Source organism: Branchiostoma lanceolatum, chromosome 16 (assembly GCF_035083965.1).
Source record: "Branchiostoma lanceolatum isolate klBraLanc5 chromosome 16, klBraLanc5.hap2, whole genome shotgun sequence".
NCBI classification, from domain to species: domain Eukaryota; kingdom Metazoa; phylum Chordata; class Leptocardii; order Amphioxiformes; family Branchiostomatidae; genus Branchiostoma; species Branchiostoma lanceolatum.
In genome coordinates, this window is record NC_089737.1 from 15,911,529 (window position 1) to 15,935,045 (window position 23,517).

General features: G+C 42.4%; 1 protein-coding gene across 1 annotated transcript; it reads left to right on the top strand.

Annotated features, from left to right (window-relative positions):
• Positions 1-2,719: 2,719 nt before the first annotated feature.
• Positions 2,720-21,521, top strand: LOC136421635 (protein argonaute-2-like). The gene is made up of 21 exons (XM_066409101.1): positions 2,720-3,198; positions 6,706-6,907; positions 7,501-7,618; positions 7,946-8,130; positions 8,484-8,620; positions 9,589-9,723; positions 11,022-11,109; positions 11,847-11,930; positions 12,513-12,576; positions 12,820-12,891; positions 13,170-13,217; positions 13,629-13,751; positions 14,702-14,835; positions 15,324-15,508; positions 15,818-15,977; positions 16,781-16,871; positions 18,602-18,796; positions 19,119-19,253; positions 19,469-19,570; positions 19,992-20,191; positions 20,546-21,521. Exons 1-21 carry the CDS (start codon positions 3,114-3,116, stop codon positions 20,652-20,654), a joined length of 2,652 nt encoding a protein of 883 aa, XP_066265198.1. The 5' UTR covers positions 2,720-3,113; the 3' UTR covers positions 20,655-21,521.
• Positions 21,522-23,517: the final 1,996 nt, after the last annotated feature.

The window sequence follows — 23,517 nt, forward strand, 5'->3', positions numbered from 1 at the left end:
CTTCGCAGTTGAGCCTCCTGTTTCCAATTAGTTGTATCCGGGAGACCCCGGATCGAATCCCGGGAAGGGTATCCTTGTCGGAGCTGCACTGTCTTTCGGAAGAGACGAAAAATGGGGGTCCCGTGTTCGAGGGGGTGCCTCGACTGCGTTACAACAGCCTCATTACTCACATGGGTACCTACTGGCTGTCATAATACAACCTGGTGAATTATTACACCTTAGCGAAAACCGGGTCACCATGCGAACCCAGCTGTAATTTGGAACCCTAAAGGTTACAGGGCCAAGCCACCCGTACAGGTAAGGACACACCAAATGTACTGAAACAGGGGGGCGTCGCCCATATATCAACTATCTGTGCATGCATGAAAGTACAGTGTACATGTACTAATAGAAAAGGATATACACATGTGGCAAAGTATGAGTTCTTCGAGGGTGTACACAGCGAAGTTTCGAACACACTACGCCCGGGAGTAAAAATATGTATTCAGACTGATCCCCCCCATGGAACACCTAACATCACCCAATCCCACTTCTACTATTTAGCCTGATCAGATGGAGATAACGCAGTCGTCCGACCGGTGTTTTTGTGTCGTTTTGAATGTCTGTACTGCACACTCGAGCTCGGTGAACTCGCCATGGAGCACTTCTTTACGTCCCGTCCTTAAAGCCGGAGTCACTGGACACTTGGACTCAATATGGGCCAGTAAAATTGTGAATTTCTGCTACTTTTCCACAGTTCCTGCCGGGATGTTGAACCTACATGATAAAATGCCAATATGTTTCCACCGCGCGCTTGTAGTTCCCCAAATAATGTTAACTAAAGTTGAGAAAAATCCCACAAAACAAACGCTCTTCGGGCTGGGATTTTGTAGATCGCCCGACGCTCGCCGAATTTCAGAATCGCCCGAGCGTCGACCATATTTTCCACTGAAAATCTAGGGTGACATCCGTGGAACGCTAAAAACTAAAAATCCCCCATGAGATGGTACCATCTCTTGGACATGGACGAAGTCAGAATCGACTAACGTAGTAAAAGGCCAATATTTGGATCAACTTTGATTTCTAAAAAAATCGCCCGAAGCCCGCGTAATCGACAGGTCAGGCCCTTTAAGCGAATATCTTCATATCAACCGACTCCAATCGGGATCTGTACCGGCAGAATCGCTGATTCTGCCAGATTGTAGTCGTTAAAAAAAGGTAAAGCAGGCATCCTCAATTGAGGTGAAGCATAATGCTTTTTGAAGTAGCTAGTGGTAGTGCAATGCAGTCGTTACCCTAACATATATACTGCCGAAAATATAGGCACCACTGAAACTTTCCAAGCTTTACTACTGGAAAAAAAAACACCTCACAACCTTACCCTGGGCGACCAGAACAACACAGCAAACCGCTAAGACGGTACAGGCAGAAAGCAAACGCGCCATGGTTGCACTTGTACTTGTAGTGTTGCACAGTCTCTAAAATCTCCGTTTGTCGCAAAGACGGTTTTACTTGAATGGAACTGGTCCGCTCTGTTATAGCTGTGACCAAGCATTCGTAGTACAAATAATCGTCCAAAAAAAAAGGTATAAAGAAATCGAAGTCTTTTCTATATATATATATTTCTACGCCAGGTTGTCTGAATCAAAAAAGAAATCGAAATCTTGTTCTTGTATTGTGTTATTATCCTGTACCAAAAGCTGGCGCGCTGGGGCTTTCAGCGAGTTTGAAAACAGATCGAAAGACATTTTTCACGTATTGTACCAAACAATACGGTCTGAAAAATAGAAATGAACAACCCTTTGATCAAATGATTTCAACATCAGGGCGTTCAAAAGTTAAAAAGGGGATCGAAAATCTATTATTTGTCGACGACAGGTTTTCTAAACGTTAAGAAAGAGATCGAATGCCTTTAATTCTTATGTTTTGTCTCTGTTTTAAAGTTTTTACCTTTTGTGGCTTTCAACTGTCGCTAGTGATCGATGTATACGTTTGTTCTTGGAAAGGATTAAATAATGTTTTTGTAGCACCTGTTACTGACTTGATTTGATTATATGGATGACATCCGCGCGCGCATCAAGTTCCATCCATTCCCACCAAAAACAAACATCTATAAACCATGCTAAGCAGCTATAAAATGAGCAAATATATGCTGTAAATTGCAAAAAGATAGTTCGGAAAATGGATACTAAAGTCTAGAATACCAAATTCAGAGAAGAACATGTTCAACCTTCCTGACCACATTGATTTTGTATTAAATGAAGGCAACTTTTTTTTCTAAACTTTTTAATTAATCTTTTATTCACATGCTCGCATCAGTTTGGGGTTCCCAGAGGATGTAATTCATATAATCAATTCAACATGGCCTTAAGAACGATCGATATGAGCTACTAGCATCAGTCTAAAAACAAGTCAAATGCCTTTTTCTCCTTCGCCAAAAAGGTCATGTTTTGGGAAGCGTTTGTATGTTTGTATGTACTAGTATCAGTCACGGTGAATCAGAATCAAGAAGCTATAAATTGATTGCTATGAAACTTGGTATGTGGTTTGGCCTATCGAAGTAGATTTTACCTCCCTGGCGGCTTCCCTGGGTACTGCAGCAGAACTTCCGTTTTTTTAAATAATTTTCTTACATCATTGATCATATCTGGAGAGACCTCTGGGTAAATTTTAGAGTACTGCAGGCAAACAGCTGTCCGGTTCATTACTTCCGGGAGTGCGCAGTCCGTGTGCGCAGTAGGGCTCTTCCACCATTTTGGATTTTTGTTGGCTACGAAGCGAGAAGAGGAGGAAGAGAAATGAGGAAGATATAGCGCACTTCCTCCACGACTTAAGAAGTCTTCCAAGACATCCGTGCATTCCTAGACCACCATGGGACTAACTTCTAGACATCTCAAGCGGTGATAAGAAATCTACAGCGATTTTGAGGAGAGTTTCGAATCGTGCGAGCTCAAATATTTTTGCGGGTTATTTTAAAACAAGGCCGCCCAGCTGTTGTTGTTATTGTTGTTTTCTTGATGTCCGGGTCTTCAACTTCAACTTTAAGAAATCGGACGGGCTGAGAAGGTTTAAGTCTTCGTCGTGAGGATTTTAAGGATTGGGAACGAGAGCGGGTTCCAGCGGGCCAGAGCACCATGTTCCCAGGGTTCGGACAGCAACAGTTCCCGGGCCACCCGCCGCCACCGGGCCCGCCTGGGCCGCCCGGACCTCCCGGGCCAGGTGAGTACGACACAGGTGTGATGTTACAGGTGTGGTACCTGGAAAAATTAACGTGTAAAAATTAGTATAGGTAAGATAGAACTCATCGTTTGAATTCGTTTGTTGTTGTACGCTCTATTTTGTAAAACTGCTTTTGTTATTGTTGTTGTAAGCTGAAACAAACAATAACAAAGGAACAGGTGAGTCCACTACAGGTGTAATTTAACAGGTGTTAACTTTAATATACCTGGAAAAATTAAGGTGTTATAAATGTATAAAGAATAGGTAGAATAGGAAACTTCGTCGATTGAGTTGCGCTCCAATCTGTAAAACTGCTTCTGTTATTCTTGGTGTAAGCTGAAACAAGCAATAACAAAGGGACCGGTGACAGGTGCTGGAGTATAAAGGTGTTGGGGGATTAATATACATGTATTCTATAGTATAAAAGCATATATGTCCTCACAGAGTTGCCACAGCGTCGTCAGATCATTGTTCGAAATTGTGCTAGTTTCTGTAAGCCTGCTCATATTATTGTTGGTACAAGCAGGAACAAAGAAACAACAACAAAAGGACAGGTGAGTACACAACAGGTGTAACGTTACAGGTAGGGGTTACATCCGCAGTTCTGTAAAGGCAAGAGCATTTAGCTACAAACACACAAAATGACACATATTGACAGAAACACGCATGATAGCATATACAGAACTGGGCAGTGCTTTGAGATTCTACCCTGAGTCACCTCCTCCTGTGTGAGTAATATGGGCAGTATCAGACCTTACCTGTATGTAGATTATGGTGTGAGTCAGCATTGCCGCTGAGTTTCAACCAATTGAATATAAGGTTTGAATAATTAACCCTCCCCTAGGCCTGCTGAACCCTGTATTATCCATTGTCAATTTGATGCTGAAAGGGTACCTTGCAATGCTTAGCCCTAAATTATAATTTAGCTAGAGGAAAGACAGTCATCCCCTATTGAGGTGAGTGAGCTTTGCTATAGCTCATGTTTTTATCCAAACTTGCTCCAGGTTGCCCCCTATATATCTCTTCTCTGTGTGTGTTTTTTTAGTGTTCTTTGAACGACTGTCCCCATACACGGAATTTTCGGTTTCAAATATCAAATATAAGTTACAAGTGTTCATTTCACTGCTCATTCAAAATTCATCTGTATCACCTGTTGTCATTTTAATGTGCTAAAATGACATTTGTTGAGTTCCCACTGAAAGAGGAATTTCTTAACAACCAAGCAGATGTGTAATATGCAAACGGTATGACAGTTAAACAGCTGTGCCGCAATCGTCTAAATTGGGTCTTTTGATGAAATTTTAACATCTGAAACTCATCTGTTCATGAATGTTTGATAAAAGTATGGCATGTCTGGATATCAAGTGTTTCATCACAAATAGCTCAGATGTATCAGTCAATATCAAAGTTTACATCAGGAATTTTGGAATATGTGTAACAATACTGTTTACAATTACATGAATATCATTCATGTGTAACATACACAGTGTAACAACATCCAGTCAGCCACAACAATTTGATAATTTGGTTCTCAGACTAGAAAATAAGAAATTGAAATGCTGAACTTGAAGAAAAGTTACATGAAAACACACTTCTTTTGAGTCACACAGATTCAGGGTATTGATACTGTAACAGTAAAAATAAAATTCACTTATTCCTCCCACCCCTCTGTTTTAATTCATCTTGCCGAATTTTTGCTAAAAATACAGTTTTACGTCTGAATGAATCATCCAATAGTAACAGGTGTGACAGATGCATTCTGGGTGAAACATGACACCACATGCAGCTGTCAATCATTTTTATCCTTTTTTAAATTGTTGGTTCAGCTGACGTCACAGGCGAGGCTGGGCAGCTATCAAAGACTGGTACTGCGGCCACAGAAAGTTATTTATTTGGTTTTCAGACATAATTGAGTAAAAATGTAACATCAAGATAAAACTGAGAGCTGGGAGGAAAATTTTATACTACTACTACTTAACTAGAGTAGCTTATGCTCAGTCTCCCCCTGAAACTGTGTGTACCAAAATCTCAGAATCAGACTGTTTTCATGTTGATCTGACTTCCAGTTCAAATTTATATCTTAAATCTACCGTAAAATCCCTATTTACGTACGCACTTTTAAAACTTTTCAAGTCGCAAGCAGGTGCTCCAGGCCGACGCCAAAGTCGGGGTGCGTACGTTAGGAGGGGTTATTCCTCGGAAAAATCGCATATCAGCTGGAGAGTACGGTACATCTTCATGCAAATGAAGTGTGGAATGCTATCACACAATCAATCAGTAATAGAAAATAAATGATACATGATATATTTGAATTGTTTGACATTTTCTACCCAGAAACATTTCCTCAGTAACCCTTTAAATCGGTAAACATCATTGGAAGGATAATCATGCCAACCTCTAACTATCACCCAAAATGCTGGAGAGGGGGTGCGTACGTTAGGAGGGTTTTTCCCCTGAACGTTTCAACTCACTGAGTCAGGCCCGCAATCGTCCCCAAATCGGGGGTGCGTACGTTAGGAGGGGTGCGTACGTAAATAGGAATTTTACGGTAGTCTAGAATTGGTACAGGACCAAATCACTAACAGCTAGGGTGACGCTTGCTTCCCGGTAAAACACCTGTAACTTTTGTTGCATACTAGTCTTCATGATCAGCTACTAGTACTAGTGCTGTTACACTTACAGTATTACTTTTAGATTATTTTGAAATTCACAATAATTTAAGTTATATTTTGCAAGAATGGAGGAAAAATACATTGAAATTCCACACCGAGTTTGTGCATATAAATTTGTACGACCATGGACGCCAAGGTCACCCAAGGACAACCACCTTTCAGGGCAGGGTAATTACTCATGTAATTACCTGTTGTGGAATAAGAGACAATGTCATCTCTGTTTTCTATATATTGGGCAGATGCTGTCCAAATATGGGGTGATGGTCCAAATAAGGGGTGAAGGTCCAAATATGGGGTAGAACTCCAAATATGGATTGATTATCATGACATCACTGAAGTCCCAAGGCTGTGTTGATTTGTTTCAAGGCCAGCTACATGTATGGTACAAACAAATGGGTTACAGGACACTGAATAAACCTACATGTACGTCCTCTTGATAGAGTTAACTTCTTTAGATTTCTTTTTGAATATGATTTACCACATTTCTGGACAGGGCAACAAAACTGTCATATTTTGAAGTACCGTAGTCAAAATTTCATGACATTGGCAAAAACACCCATAATTCACAAATTTAAGATTGCCTAAATCCCTACTGAATATTGCTTTAACACTGAGTGTACGCATCGTTCAATGTCGAGTCAGACATTTTAGTGACACGAAAGGTAAACCAGCAATTCCATCATATCTATCATAGCAATACATGCTGCCATATTTGCATTCTCTTTAACATTTCGTATTGGCCATGGAGTTTGCAAAAACAGTTATTAGGTAAGTTTTTAATCAGTGATGTTTGAATTTTCCTCAACTTGATGCAGCCATGTTTTTTTCCCCACAGTCGGTTTTCCCGCGCCGGTTGCGCCGCCAGTACACTCGACTCCCATGGACCTGTTCCGTTGCCCGCGGCGACCCGACGTCGGCACCCACGGGCGTCGGATCCTCCTCAGAGCCAATCACTTCAAGGTGTCGATGCCAAAAGGAGATATTCACCACTACGATGTCAACATCATGCCGGACAAATGTCCAAGAAGAGTCAACAGGTGAGGAATAAAATTATTTGCTAGTTACTGTAATATATCTCCCTCCCCTGTATTTCGTAACAGTGTTTCTGTAAAATGTATGGGTGATATTCATCACTACGATGTCAACATCATGCCGGACAAATGCCCCAGAAGAGTCAATAGGTGAGCTGGAAAAATATATCTGCTAGCAAGCCCTCCCCCCCCCCCCCGTGTTTCCTAACAGTGTCTCTGTAAAATGCCCATGTGATATTCACCACTACGATGTCAACATCATGCCGGACAAATGTCCCAGAAGAGTCAATAGGTGAGGAATAAAATGAAGGTATTTGCTAGCGAATGTAAAATATTTCCCTCCCTGTATTTCCTAACAGTATTTTTGTAAAGTGTAAGGGTGATATTCATCAGTACGACGTTAACATAAAGAGCTGGACAGAAGAGTCAATAGGTCAGCTGGAATAGTCCTCTTATCAATGCTCAGATAAAATCATATTTGCTGTTTTACACGTTTTTATCTTATTTTGAGTGTTGTCAGTCCTAGACTGAAGATTCTTTTACCTCAATACCAGATTTGATGTCGATGTTTAAAAAAATGTCTGCATTTTTCCCCCCAGAGAAATTATAGAAAAGATGGTCCAAGCCTACAACCGCATCTTTGGTGACCTTCGACCTGTGTTCGACGGGCGGAAAAATCTGTACACACGAGACCCCCTACCAATAGGAACAGAGAAGGTAAAATATGTAAGATAGAACAGAGAAGGTCAGTGGTTGTCATGGTGATGTAAGATAGAACAGAGAAGGTCAGATCAGTACTTGTCATGTAAGATAGAACAGAGAAGGTCAGTGGTTGTCATGGTGATGTAAGATAGAACAGAGAAGGTCAGTGGTTGTCATGGTGATGTAAGATAGAACAGAGAAGGTCAGTGGTTGTCATGGTGATGTAAGATGGAACAGAGAAGGTCAATGGTTGTCATGGTGATTTAAGATAGAACAGAAGGTCAGTGTTTTATCATGGTGATGTAAGATAGAATAGCAGGTATGTTTTTACCCCAATTTCAGGTTGAGCTGGATGTAACGTTACCGGGCGATGGGGGAAAAGATCGTCACTTCAAGGTGTCAATCAAGTGGGTTGCCAAGGTGAGCCTGTACACGCTGGAGCAGGCGCTGGAGGGCCGTCTGGCCGCCATCCCCTTCGAGGCCATCCAGGCACTCGACGTGGTAATGCGACACCTGCCCTCCATGACGTGAGTTCTGAGATTTTGGTGTGCTGACTTACATCTTCCTCAGCTGTGTTACGATGAGGACAGCTAGTTTTCACAATGTCAGATATATGTTTTACATGTCTTGATTTATTTTCACAAGGTCGTTTGATGAAATGCAATCTGAAAGAGAGATTTGCATACTACAGGGGTTTAACCTATGACTTTTCTCCTTTGCCCCCCAAGTACTGCCCCTTGGTCACTCCTTTTTCCTCCCTTGACCTATGGCTCATGACCTCTCACCTTTGTTCACCTAGGTACACTCCTGTAGGTCGCTCATTTTTCTCCCATGAGGTTACAGCCTTCAACTGACCCATGACCTCTCACCTTTCCCCCAGGTACACCCCTGTAGGTCGCTCGTTCTTCTCCTCACCCGAAGGTTACAGCCACCCGCTGGGCGGAGGTCGCGAGGTCTGGTTCGGGTTCCACCAGAGTGTGCGGCCGTCCCAGTGGAAAATGATGCTCAACATAGATGGTAAGTGACCAATTACACAATGTAACTATCAGAGCAACAGATTAGGTGGTAGGTGTTTGCCTGGCATTCAGAAGGTTGGGGTTCAAATTCTGCCTGGATCATTTATTAGATATTGTGTCATTTATGAGTGTAGAATTCCACCCTCAATGTCAAATCGTTCTAAACTCAAGAGCTAGAAGTTCTTTCTTACAATAGCCTTTGGTTAGTTATAGAAATTTGTTTGTAAATTCAAATTGTGGAAAAACTTAAACACACAGTTTAACAGGGGTTTTTCTAGAAAAACTGAACAACAGGAGCACACACAGGCGAGGGAGTGAATTCTACGCATTTATGGAAGAATCCAATGTTGTGTGAAGACTGTATATTGCATATTGAGCTAAAATCTGAATTCGATAAGGGGGCACTGGGCTACAACAAGAGGGCGCAGCGCCCCTCTTTCCTGATTTAGATGAACCCCTGGTTTAAGACACACAGTTTAAGAGAATATCATATTCCTGAACTTCAACCTTTAACCTTTGTTCCACCAGTGACAGCTACATCATACCCCTTGAAGTTTCACCTTTCACATTAATTTTGTTCCCACAGTTTCAGCCACGGCGTTCTACAAGGCACAGCCTGTTATAGAGTTCATGTGTGAAGTTCTCGACATCAGAGACATCATACCCTTTCACCTTTAACCTTTGTCCACACAGTATCAGCCACAGCGTTCTACAAGGCACAGCCTGTTATAGAGTTCATGTGTGAAGTTCTCGACATCAGAAACATCATGCCCTTTCACCTTTAACCTTTGTCCACACAGTATCAGCCACAGCGTTCTACAAGGCACAGCCTGTTATAGAGTTTATATAAATATTATGTGATTGGTTCTCAACAACAGAGACATCATGCCCTTTCACCTCTAACCTCTGTCCCCAGTTTCAGCCTCAACATGCCCCTTGAACTTTTACCTTTAACCTTTGTCCCCACAGTTTCAGCCACAGCGTTCTACAAGGCCCAGCCTGTTATAGAGTTCATGTGTGAAGTTCTCGACATCAGAGACATCAACGACCAGAGACGACCGCTAACCGACTCACAAAGGGTCAAGTTCACCAAGGAAATTAAAGGTTGGTTAATAATTTGATTTCTGAAGCCAACTTGAACCGTAAGGTCCAACACAAATATTGGACTTGCCCATATTTTTGACATCTCAACTGTTACCAATCTAGCCCCCATTAACATTTATCTGCCAGGTAACATCCGCCACTTTAAAAAACAGTGCGTTTGAGAGATCTCTATAGCTAGTCCAGTTGTTTGGCCTGCCAAGTTAGCCAGTGGACATCATAATTATGCCTTCATTTCATTGTATAACAACAACAGATTTGATGCCTGACCGGCACCTCTAACAGATATGGGTTAACTGTATTTAATTTTCAGTCACAGAACTGTTGGTAATGGCTTTACTGGTGATGCCTGGGTCATTTTGCCCACTTTGGCCGCATGTCAGACAAATTGGACCATTTGCGGACACGGTCTACTTGGTAGTGACCCTGTTTTTTTAGTTAATGGATTTTGAATCTCTGCTGTTAACGTAGCTCACCCTTTTTCATCTTACAAAAAGGTTTCAGTCCTAATAGAACTGTAGGATGTTAAGCCATGGTTCACCATGTATCAGAAGCTAATTTTGGGTAACTTTCCTGGAAATTCTTTGGGACATTTTACTCGTAATTTTCCACGAAAATTTTTCTAGCCTAAACTGGACCAAGGTGTATCATGTCAATTTCCATTTCCATTTGCGGGGACAAGTTTGAAGGCCATGGCTGGTGCCGATATCAGTAGTTAAGCCGTGGCTGCTACGTGTTGTTTGGTTAATGGGGATCTATTTAGATACACGGATCCATTTGCTTGGGGATTACTGAGGCTGCAATTTAGTAGATCTATTTGACTTTTTCAATGTGACTTTTTCAATGTGACTGTCTTTTGGTACTCAGTGGAATTTATGATGAGAGTTGAATGTTATCTGTGTTTGCTTTTATTTGCAAAATGAAGCTATTGTAGACAGGTTACACTTGTCTTCACAGTTGCTGACTCAGTCACACTGATGAAAGATAGTGCAATGCTGTCTGAAATGTCTGACTCATGACTTATGAGAATTATACTGTTGCTTGCCTGTTTTGTTTTACTCTAATACTAGTAATAGACTCATCAATGTTCCTTTTATTGGCAAAACAAAACTATTAACCAAGTGTTCTGTTGGGAGTTATGAAAGATGATTTGTTTGTCTTTCGTTTGCAAAATGAAGCTATTCACGGAATGTCCTGTTGGGAGCTGAAAGTTAATGTTATGTTTGTTTGTTTTTTTGTTTGCAAAGTGAAGCTATTTACCGAATGCCCTTCTTCCATACGTTCTTCTGGCTCGACTGCAGGCCTGAAGGTCGAGATCACGCACTGCGGACAGATGAAGAGGAAGTACCGGGTCTGTAACGTCACGCGGAGGCCCGCGCAAACACAAACGTAAGTACTGCCTTTTCTCCTTCTTTCTCTCTCTCTCCCTCTAATCTTCCTTCACTCTCTCTCTCCCTCTCACCATACCTCCCACCCACCGTGGACAGAGGTAGAGGAAGTACTGAGTCGGTAACGTCACGCGGAGAACCGCGCAGACTCAAACGTAAGTACTGCCGCCTCCTTCTTCTCTCTCTCTCTCCCTCGCTCCCTCCATCCTTCCCTCCATCTGTTCCTCTCTCTTTCCTTCCCTCCATCCCTCTGTCCCACCCACTGCGGTCAGATGAAGAGGAAATACCGCGTCTGTAACGTCACGCGGAGACCTGCACAGACACAAACGTAAGTACTGCCTCCTCCTTCTTCTCTCTCTCTCTCTCTCTCTCTCTCTCGCTCCATCCCTCTCTCCCACCCACCGTGGACAGAGGAAGAGGAAATACAATCTGCAATGTCAATTAGTTCAACATATACAGGCCCCCTTTTTCTGTTTAGGTTGGGGCTGTAAATTTTGTTGTAGACGGACTCTTGAAGCTTTATATATAATGCATTCTAACCAGCGAATCAAACAGTCTAGGATGTCAGTTGACTTTAGGTTATAAGAATGCCCTTTGCCATCTTTCATGTTGAAAGAGTGCCCTTTAGCTTTGTTATGTTCAATGTTGTTGTAAGAGTGCCATTTAGCGTTGCATTTCTCTTAGTTAAGACTACCAGTGACGTTACAGAAGAGATGATTGTTGTTGTTCCATCTCCAGGTTCCCGCTGCAGCTGGAGGATGGGAGGACAGTGGAGTGCACCGTGGCAAAATACTTCTTAGAGAGACACAAGAGAAAACTAGAGTGAGTTAAAAACTTCTTCCTTTCACATTCTTGCAAAGATTTTGTAACAGTATTTCTGTAAACCACCGTGGCAAAATACTTCTTAGAGAGACACAAGAGAAAACTTGAGTGAGTTAAAAACTTCTTCCTTTCACATTCTTACAAAGTTTCTTTAACAGTATTTCTGTAAACAGAGCGCTTTCCAACAATCTTGAAGTTACAAGGGTTTAATGTGGCTACAGTCAAACCTGTCCAAGAAGACCACTCAGGGGACAGATAAAATCTGGTCTATGTGGACAGGTGGTCACTGTAGACAGGATTTATAATGTTTGTGTCAATGGAAAAAATATTGAAGGGTGCCACCAGAAAGTGTCCACAATAGCCAGGTGGTTCTTATGTAGAGGTAGTCACTTGTACAGGTTTGGCTGCACTTAGATCATGTCATTTTGTATATGCCTGTAAAGGTATTGTTCCAATGAATGTGCAAATTGTCAGGTGCAGTGAGCTGACGCTTTTTTGAGCGTCAGATAACGGCTTCATTTACATTGTCCCGAGTATGCAAATGAGTATGCTAATTAACGATGTGTGTGTATACCTCCCCAGGTTTCCCCACCTTCCCTGTCTACAAGTCGGGCAGGAACAGAAACACACCTACCTTCCTTTGGAGGTGAGATCGCTTGTCTCTTTCATGAAATGTGCTCTTCTCTAGCACTGCTGTGGTATAAAAAGTGCGATGAAAGCATATATTTATTTGCACCAAAAATAGTTACTCAAGCAACTGGATAAACTTTTGGAAAAAGCATGTTTCACCAACAGCTTTAAACAATGCTTGGAGTTCATCTGAGATTGAATGCTAGGAGTGTTCCATTTAGATGTAATGTTCAATTTTGTTTTCGACCAATCGCTTCAGGTCTGTAACATTGTTGCCGGGCAACGCTGCATCAAGAAGCTGACGGACATGCAGACCTCCACCATGATCAAGGTCTCACACCAACGTTTTCACATCTACGCGCACAATGCATCGCTGAAAGGCCTGAGAGCCTTTGAATTTCAGTAACAGTCCAAGCTGTACATGTGAAGTTGTTTTGCAAGACTGACAGGTTCATTTGCGAACACAAACTCCCTACGAAATTTTCTCTAATTTGAATTTGCTGTTAAAAGTCGGAACTGCTAGCCATTGAAGTAGGTACAAACAAGGATTATTAGAATTTGTAGGCAGTTTCTGTCTTTGAAACGAACATGACTTTCTGTTTTTTCCAGGCCACCGCTCGGTCCGCACCCGACAGAGAAAAGGAGATCATCAAGTTGGTGAGTTTCACATTTTTTGGCCAAGCAAACCGAGTCACCCCTACTACCTAGTAGACTCTTTTCAATAAGTATGTTGGGTTCATTTATGTGCAGTTTTGACACACTCAATACGATTTATTGTTAGATATGGCTTGAAATACTTGCCCCCAGCCATGGGATAACTCACTCATCTTCCTTTTTTCCTTGTTCATTTATTTGACACAGAATGATGCAGAACGCAAACTTAAACTCGTAACCTTACGTCTGAGACTTTGGGATTATTTGAATATTCACTCACTCATTCAGAGTAGTGAGTCACATACTCATCTATTCACTCAAGTTAGAGAGTTTTGGATGACTCATTCATTCATTTTTTGCACACTCATTCATTAAGTAAACCAAATTTTCACATCTCTATCAATTTTGTTACAGATGCAGAAAGCGAACTTCAACTCTGACCCCTACGTGCGAGACTTCGGAATCAACATCTCGACGGACATGGCGGAGATCGAGGGCCGCGTGCTGGACCCGCCCATGCTCCAGTACGGAGGCAGGGTAAACAATGTAAAAGGCATTTCTTACAAGCTCAGAAACTATTGATTGCAAGTGTTTGTTTTGAGGAAGTTAGAAAGTTTGAAAATAATATCAGGTAGACTTGAAAACCATGTAATAATAATGCTGCCAAAAAGAATTGAAAATGTATTACTATATTGTTATTTGATAAAATTCATGTCAAGGTGTGTACCATTACCAAACCTTAGTAGGACCATAAAATAATGCTCCGTCTGGACTTTTCTTCCCATGAATTTTGAAAGGAGTTGGAGATTTTGCGGTTAGAAATAGATAGATTTGAACCACAGAAAAACAATGTAAAAAAATGTAAGATAATAAAACAATGTAAAAGGCATTTCTTACAAGCTCAGTAACAATTGGTTGCAAGTGTTTGTCGTGGTGAAATTTTGACAAAAATAAACAATTAGAAAATTATGTATTACTAAGTAATGCTGTAAAATTGTTCCTAGTGTCAGAAAAATGGAAGATATAACTGTATTGAAAATTATCGAATCTATATCTAGTGTGTCAGTCATAATCATAATGATACTGTCACTGTATTTTTCACATGACATGTATTGTTGATCATGAAAGGAGTTTAAGATAATTGCAGTATAACTGTTACGGTTTAAGCTTTTGTGGTTTGTTTTGTATTTGCTTGCTGTTGAACACAAATGTGCGACTGCTAATTCCGACCATACCGTATCACTGATTCTAACAACATGCTATTGTTCAAACATATATATTCAAACCCACATATCACAGAAAAAGTGGGATCATTCGTCTTCCACTGTCACGGAAAAAGAAGTCGAACCCAATAAGCTAGAACTTAGTGGCAGTAGTTAAGACTAGAGTAGATTCTTGTCTGTCCGTCCACTCCGTGTTACATGTACATGTACTTGCAATTAGCCTACGGGCAGGAACTTGCAATAAACGTTTCATTGTTCTTGCAGACACGAGCCACAGTAGTGCCGAACCAGGGTGTGTGGGACATGCGAGGGAAGCAGTTCCACACCGGCATCGAGATCCGGGTCTGGGCCATGGCCTGCTTCGCTCCACAGAGGCAGTGCAGCGAGCAGGCACTAAGGTCAGTTTTGTGAAAGGCTTCTGATTGTAAAGTGGCAGTAACAAGGTTATAGATTGTACACATTTACGGGTAAGTTCCATGGCAATGACAATGCAGCATTCAGGTACAAGACATGGTCACATTTTTTAAAGGGCTAATGATCGCAAACTGGCTTGGGTACTTGCTGGGTACTGAATTAAATCTATTAGCTAACAATACAAGATTTGTAAGCAGGTTTTCTTCCTCAAGGACATAAAACATACAAACAGCAGACATGCAAACTAAATAAAAGTCATTACTGTTTACATTCAACATCTAATCTGTTATTATAAGTTGTTATGATGTTAACAGCATTGATATTTTGTAAACATTGCTTGTACAGGGTAACATTTGGCTTGTTTGACTAGTGCAACATGTACATGTAGCTCGCTGCAGTCCTTTCAACATTTTATGTTCTGTTTTATGTTTATCAGTTACCTGACTGTGTTCTGTTTTTCCAACTGCTGCAGGAATTTCACGCAGTCCCTGCAGCGTATCTCGAACGACGCGGGGATGCCGATCCTGGGGCAGCCGTGCTTCTGCAAGTACGCCACGGGCGCCGACCAGGTGGAGAAAATGTTCCGATACCTGAAGAACACCTTCCAGGGCCTGCAGCTCATCCTGGTCGTGCTGCCGGGGAAAACACCTGTCTACGGTAAGTAAACAACAAGTAAACACGACAGGTAAACAAATATGTTCAAAATAAGTAAACATGATCTGCAACCAAACACTAGCAAATGACTAACACATCACCCTATTGTAAAAAATATATATCATCAAACATGCTTAACTTAGCTCTTAGCCCTACTTTTTATTAACAGTAAATCATACATCATGACCAGACTGACTATATCCATGTACTCTCTGTCAGTACTTAAAGTTTAGCATTGTAGTTCTGCTTACTTCACATGTTTTAAAGCAGATTTCTAACCTTTTTTCCTGTATCTTTCCTCCTTTCCTTCAGCCGAGGTGAAGAGAGTGGGGGACACGTTGCTAGGCGTGGCCACGCAGTGCGTCCAGGTGAAGAACGTGATCAAGACGTCTCCGCAGACGCTGTCCAACCTGTGCCTCAAGATCAACGTCAAGCTGGGCGGGGTCAACAACATCCTCGTCCCGCACATACGGTAAGGTCGAAGGTCAACAACATTCTTGTCCCACACATGCGGTAAGGTCAAAGGTCAACAACATCCTCGTCCCACACATACGGTAAGGTCAAAGGTCAACAGCATCCTCGTCCCACACATGCGGTAAGGTCAAAGGTCAACAACATCCTCGTCCCACACATACGATACATGCAGACACCATGTCTTTTTATATCTCACCGCTCTTGACAGGAATTGTTATCACCTCACAGCAAGTTTTGATAGCTAGGACTGATAAGGTTCTTAACTTGTCATGACATTCTCCTACCAGTTTGTTATTTGATTTCCAGGCAAATACTTTAATTTTTAAACGATGTTAGCCTTGTCATGTTCTCAAGCCAGTTGTAAAAATAATGTAATATCCTGACGCAATTCATCCGTTTTGACTGCCATGTCTGAGACAATGTTACGTGTTTGTTTTTTCCAAAATAATTATTCACACATACCTTCTGTCACAGTTAGAAAAAACCTCCTGTCACAGTCACAAGTTTCAAACATCCCTCTGCTCACAGTAACATGTTGTTCAAACAAAATCCAATGTGCCGTTCATGAAACAGCAAAACATTCTGAGGATTCAGTCATCGCTATTGTATGTATTTGAGTTAAACTTTATACAATTTGAAAATTATGCTTTTTTTGCACTGTAGACATAAAACAATGTTTGTAAAAAAAGACAGATACATCACATATAGTCTACTGCCAGTTTTGATTGATTGATTGATTGATGTCTTTTAATGGAGAGTTTGACAGTTTGTTGGAGCCTGTTGTTCTGCCCCCCTCCCCAGCCCGCGGGTGTTCCGTGAGCCGGTCATCTTCCTGGGGGCTGACGTCACGCACCCTCCGGCGGGCGACGAAAAGAAACCGTCCATCGCAGCGGTACGTTACCATAGCAACCTCTGACCTCTCTCTCTCCTCACCTCTTCTCTCTTCTAGCCCGCACATTTTCCTGGAGCCTGTTGTTTTTCTCGGCGCCGACGTGACCCATCCGCCGGCCGGAGATGGGAGAAAACCTTCCATAGCCGCCGTACGTCGACAAACATTCAGACACTTTCCTCCTTGGTTTGCTATTCTCAGCATGTTTGAACACTGGATTGAGTGTACAGTTAGTGTTAATACAATAGACGTAAAGCACTCAAATGAAGGAAACCTTGGTTAGCTGCTGTGCGTCGACAAACATTGACTCCAACCCCTCACACTTTCCTTCTTTGTTTGCTTTTCTCAGCATGTTTGAACAATGAATTGGTTTTATACTGTTGAAGCTTAAAGCTTAAAGCACCCATCATTGGGAATGGAAGGAAAGCTGCTGCACATCGACAAACATTCACTTCAACCTCAACACTTTTCTGCCTGTGTTTAAACACTGTCCTTTAACACTCATCCCCTTAAGTTGGTGCATGCTTGACATGAGTCTAACTTAGTCTAGTTTTATTTCCTAACCTTTTTCTATGAAGTATCCTTGTCCAAGCTGTTTTCCGTCCAAGCACGATGTATTCTCACAAGCATCACCTAAAGCATACATACCCTGCAACCCACCTGTATAACTGGCACTTTTACCTGAGTGTCATATTCATACAAACTGCACCAGTCACGATCAATGCCTTCCTATAAGTCAATACCTAAGCATGTTGTGAGTATGATACATTGATATGAATGTTTGATATAAAAAGCCTTTTTCTTTGCAGGCAGCTGTCATATGATCCTGCCTGTGTTACTGAATGGCTTGAAGTTCGCACAATGATATTATAATAGTATACATGTAAGGCCACACCAACTCATTTCCTCGGTTCTCAGACATTTGAAAGAAAGAAATTAGCATCAGATTCAATATTGAAATAAAGAGAAGGGAATAAATCGTCTTCCGGGAGGGACGTAAAACGGGGGTCCCGTGCTCGAGGAGGTGCCTCGAACACGTTAAACAGCCTCATTACCCTACACATTGGGTACCTGCCTTTGGCACTGGCTGCAAATACACCTGATATTATAATAAAATTTGAACTTTGATCTTACAGAATCAACTCCAGACCTGTAATTGTGTTTGCCAATATGCACCGTCACTGTGACTTTCTACACAGACTCTGTTTTGGTCTTTCAAATCGGTATTATGTCTAATATCCAAAAACCAACAGATTAAATTGGTGTTGCCTTTCATAAGCATAGATTAGACTGTACAGTAACTGTTACAGGAATGTGCTCATTGTTAACCACACGTGCTAACCACACGATTGTGCATCATGATCTAAGAAACTGCTTTGCTGTACCCTAATGATCACAGTGAACATGAAATGCATGAATTTCCTATGAGATTTGCAAATGACAGACTTTGATTGCGAAAATGTGGCCCGAGTGCATGTTGTGATATTCTACTTCTCTTGAGTGCGAATATAAGTATGTCATAATGTGTCATGATGTCTTGGCTTGGATTTGTTGGCCTTTATGATTGTGCAGTTTTGAAACCGAAATTTCGGCCCAGGAACCTGTCTAAAATTGGTTCTTGAAACACTTGCATGTCTCTTAATCTACTGTACCTATTTTCCGATGCCCCAGCTTGTAGGTATCATGGGTGCGTGTTGCACGTTTCTTACTTCTCCTATGTTTCGATGCGGCAGGTGGTCGGCAGCATGGACGCCCACCCGAGTCGGTATGCGGCGACGGTTCGGATCCAGACCCACCGGCAGGAGATCATCGCTGATCTGGCCTCCATGGTGCGGGAACTGCTCATCCAGTTCTACAAGTCCACCCGCTTCAAGCCCACCCGCATCATCATGTACCGCGACGGGGTCAGCGAGGGACAGTTCCAGCAGGTCAGGGGTCAGGCCATAGGTTAGGGGGTACAGGCCGGGTCAGGGCTTGAAACTCACTTGCATTATCGTGTACTGCGACGGCGTCAGCAAGGTGCAGTTCCAACAGTTCAGGGGTCATGAGGTACAGGTCGGGGGGTAAAGGTTTGGGTTCAGGGCTATAGGTCAGGGGTCAGGACTGTAGGTCAGGCTTTTCATGTTGATCATTCCAGAAATTTAAAAATCTGACAACTAACAAAAGATATCGAATGTTGAGAAGCTTCAACTACCTGAGTGAAAATGAAAGTGGAGAAAAGTGCAACTGTAACTTCACCCGTTCCTGCAGGTGTTATGGCATGAGCTGCGGGCGATCCGTGAGGCATGCGTGCGCCTCGAGATCGGCTATGAACCCGGCGTGACCTTCATCGTGGTGCAGAAACGACATCACACAAGACTCTTCTGCTCTGACAAGAAGGAACAGGTCAGTGTCAGGCTATAGGTCGGGGGTCAGAGGGTACATGCTGGGGGTCAGAGGGTACATGCTGGGGGTCAGGCTGGGGTGCAGGGTTGAACAAGGTCAGAAACGACACCTGACTCTTTACTTACCTGATGAAAATAATTCTTGGATGTTTTGTCATTAGTCCTGCTGAGGAATAAAAAGAAAATGCAAGTTATGTTGATTTTTATCTGTTATAGATCGGGAAGAGCGGAAACATCCCAGCCGGCACCACTGTCGATGTCGGCATCACACATCCCACAGAGTTCGACTTCTACCTGTGCAGCCATGCAGGCATACAGGTGAGATGGTTTGTGAGGTCGGGGGTTCGATTCCCAATCTATGTGTATGAGATCACCCATCTCTCCTTCGGAGTTCGACCTACATGTACATGTAGTATGCAGCCAGTGCTCTTTTGGGTTGTTTGATTCCCCAAGCTATTTGTCCCTTGGCAAGATCACCCATCCCACAAAGTTCAAAGTATACATATGCAGCCATGAAGGTTTACAGGTAAGTTGGGGTGTTAGACTCTGTGAGGTTTGTGAGGTAATAGATTTGATTCTCAATCCAGTTGTCTGAGATCACCCATTCGACAGAGTTCGAATTCTACCTATGCTGCCATACAGGTGACCCGAAGTGTTATACTTTTGGGTTGTGAGGTCGGGGGTTCCATTCCCAATCCATGTGTCTAAGGTTATGTAACACTGTTTACACCCCCCCCAGGGCACGAGTCGACCGTCCCACTACCATGTTCTCTGGGACGACAACAACTTTGCTGCGGACGACCTCCAGATGCTGACGTACCAGCTGTGCCACACGTACGTCCGCTGCACGCGCAGCGTCTCGATTCCCGCGCCCGCCTACTACGCCCACCTGGTCGCCTTCCGCGCTCGCTATCATCTCGTGGAGAAGGACCACGACAGGTCAGCTAACAACCTTTAACCCTTCACCTTTACCCTCACCACGACAGGTCAGTTATCAACCTTTAACCCTTCACCTAACCTCATCACGAGAGGTCAGTTCCTAACCTTCACCTTTAACCCACACCTTTAACCCTTACCCTCACCATGATATGTAAGTGCCTTACCTTTAACCCTTCACCTTTAGCCTTCTCCTTTCAACTTTAACCCTGTGCCTTCAACCTACTACATTGTCTAATCATTATATTTGGATTTTTTTGATGCAGTTTTGTTTTCCACTGGGGGACCTCTGCCTGATGTTGTTTCAAATTTGCAGTGTTTTCTAATTAATGCATATCTGTTGTGTTTGTTTCCCAGCGGGGAGGGTTCCCATCGGTCCGGAGACAGCGGTGAGCGCACGCCCATGGACATGGCCCGTGCAGTCGAGGTCCACCCCGACACGCTACGCGTAATGTACTTCGCGTAGCCACGGCGACCGTAACCGTGGCAACCGTAGCCATGGCGACTAAAACTGCGGCAAACGTAGTTGTGGTGACCGTAACTGCGGCAACCGTAGCCCTGGCGACCGTAACCACGGCGATCCAAACAGCCAGCCGTACCTCAACCCAAGTATTTCCCGCCTCCTGTCTTTCATATCAGGCCGTTTTGTTACCATGGAAACCAGCCAAATATTTAAAAACTAAGAAAACTTACAAAGTGTGAAGACTGAAGAACAAATGCGAGACTTTCCAGAACGCTTGCGAAGAAAACACCAAGTCTTTCAGCGGTGATTGATGGGCAACTGAGTTGCCACTAGAGAACGAATTTTTATGGTGTGTTGTTTTGAGAAGTGTTTGTTGCGGGTGTCTGTAGAGGTGTAGTTATAAGGTGCTTGCTCTGCTGTATGTTGTCTGTATATCTACAGCACAAATTAAGAAGCCACCAAACTACTTTTCATCGACGGAGTATCTACAGAATATTGAATTATCTAATTGTGTGCAAGGAAGCGAAGAGTAAACTGCTGTTAGGAATCGGTGGTTTTGTTTTAGCTAGCGTCTGTCTGTACTGGTTAGTTTGAGCCGAGCATGTTTGTACAGAAAGTCTGTTTACTGCAATCAATTCAAGACTTTTATTTATGTTATAAGACACAGAGTGTTCTTTAGAAGCCAACAAGATGGTGCATTCATTTGGTATATCAGCCTGGCAACCCTCAACTCACCTCAAAACTGGACCTGGCGGCTGTGCTATGGATAGTTTTACTCTAGCTATGAATCCTCTGGAATAAGTGACATTGTTGCGGTCACACTGACTTGGGTGGTAGGGGCATGTTGAATGAGTCAGTAGCTGCATCAACACGATCAAAAATGCGGTTACCGGGCAACAGAGGTCGAGGTAGATCAAAGCAATCTTGAATGGAGTCCGTCAGGAAGTTGCAGCCTCACCAGTGTGGACCCACCGGACAGAGCTGCCTGAAAACGTGGACCCCCGTAGCGGGATAATCAAACACAACCTACTTCCACTCAGCTACATTCACAGTAAGCAGAATTATGCGTAGACTTTCCAAATATGGTACATTCCCGACTACTCTAAAATTCCCACCGCTACATACCACTGACAGGTCAAGAAAAGGACCAACCAATCCAGCTTTAGTCTTCACCTCAGGAAGTCTGCATGTGCATGTGCAAACCTGCTACGCCAACTCAACAGCAATGCAAGGAGTGTTCAGCTGAAACCCAATGTATTGAATGAGATACAGTCAGACTTGGTCTCAGTAACCGCTCAAGGGACTGAGGAGAAATGGTTGCTGACTGTGGGTGGTTGCTCCAGACAAGAGGGTCTTAACTCTGTGAAATTGGACAGGACAGGACTGTTTTAACCTTGTGCATACTGAAGTAGCCGTTTAGCACCCCATTCTCTATTGGTTACAAATTTAGTCTGCAAGGAGACAGTTAAACAGTGGCTTATGACTGGAAGTGGTTGGCTGGCCAAGTTTGACTGTATTGCAGTTTTCTTTATTGATCACTACTGGTAACAGTCACAGTAGTTTGTGGAGCTTGAATGTGTAACAAGAAAATGTTGAATACATTAACCTTCTCTCTGCAAAGGCAGCTGTTTGGCAGCATATTTGTATTGCTTACAGGGTTAGGCAGCAGGAAAAAGGTTAAAAACTACCTGTGAAACAGCTTCGTACACAAAATTGCCAGAACAAATTCATATTAGACAAATCCACATTATTTAATATATGTAAAGCTTCACTGAACAGCCACCAACGGAGAAGGCGAAAGATTCTCCAGACTTGTGCAAGAAAGTGTTAAATATTCCAATGGAAAGAGGAACAAGTATATCCAAGGAGCTGCTAATTTCATTTTTTATTTATTTTTTAAGAAACCTGACGTTCTTTTTTAAGAAACTGTCTGCTGTACAGATTAGGGTCCAAAGACTAGAGGCAGCTTAGTTCGCTCTTTGTAAGAAATTTCTCTGCTTTAGCCCAAAAAACTTTTAGATATTGCATCGAGAAATTGATGCTAATTGACAGAAATATTTTAGATCTAATGAAAGAAGTATGACTTTAAGTAACCAAAAAATAGTTTTGGATTGACCAAATGGCGTTGCATGGACGAGTATAGTGCATGTACATGTATGGATCGTTTTTACTTAGAACATATCATGATAGTGTTAATGACTGTTATCAACCATGGTGAACCGTGGCGTGTGAACACTGCCACTCAAACCCCCCTATTTTAGAAGTAAAGTAGTCCAGTTCTGTAAATGTATACTCGAATTGTGCTGACCGTCAGTGCAATCCTGGACTACTCTACTTCTGAAATAGGGGAGTTTTGAGTGATATTAGTTCCATGATTCACCGTGGGTTACTAACAATGACATAAGTGCATGACTTTATGCTGTTGCAGTTTGAAGATATTTATTAGATGTTTGTTTGTTTGTAACGTTGTGTGTCCAGAACTCCATGTATACCAAGGGCTGCTCTACTGGAGAATAAAACAGTTATCACACGGCCACTCCAATTCAATTCTTTGGTTCTCAGTTTAAGTAAAACTCAAGACATTCTTAATAGAATTTAAAGTAGCAAATGACATTATGAAAACAGGGATGGGAGTAAAACTTGATTTTACAAGTTTTCACTCCCAGAAACTGTGTGTACCAAGGTACAGACTTTCTCCTCATACTCATGTTGGTCTTACAGTTACCAGCGAATGAAATTGGTGTGGCCTGAAACACTGGTCATTTTAAATTAAAAAAAAAAAGGATATTGTAAATGTAGAAAACTAGAATCTTCTAAATATTTGAAAATTCTCATAATCATGCAAAGATACCAAAATGCATGAAAG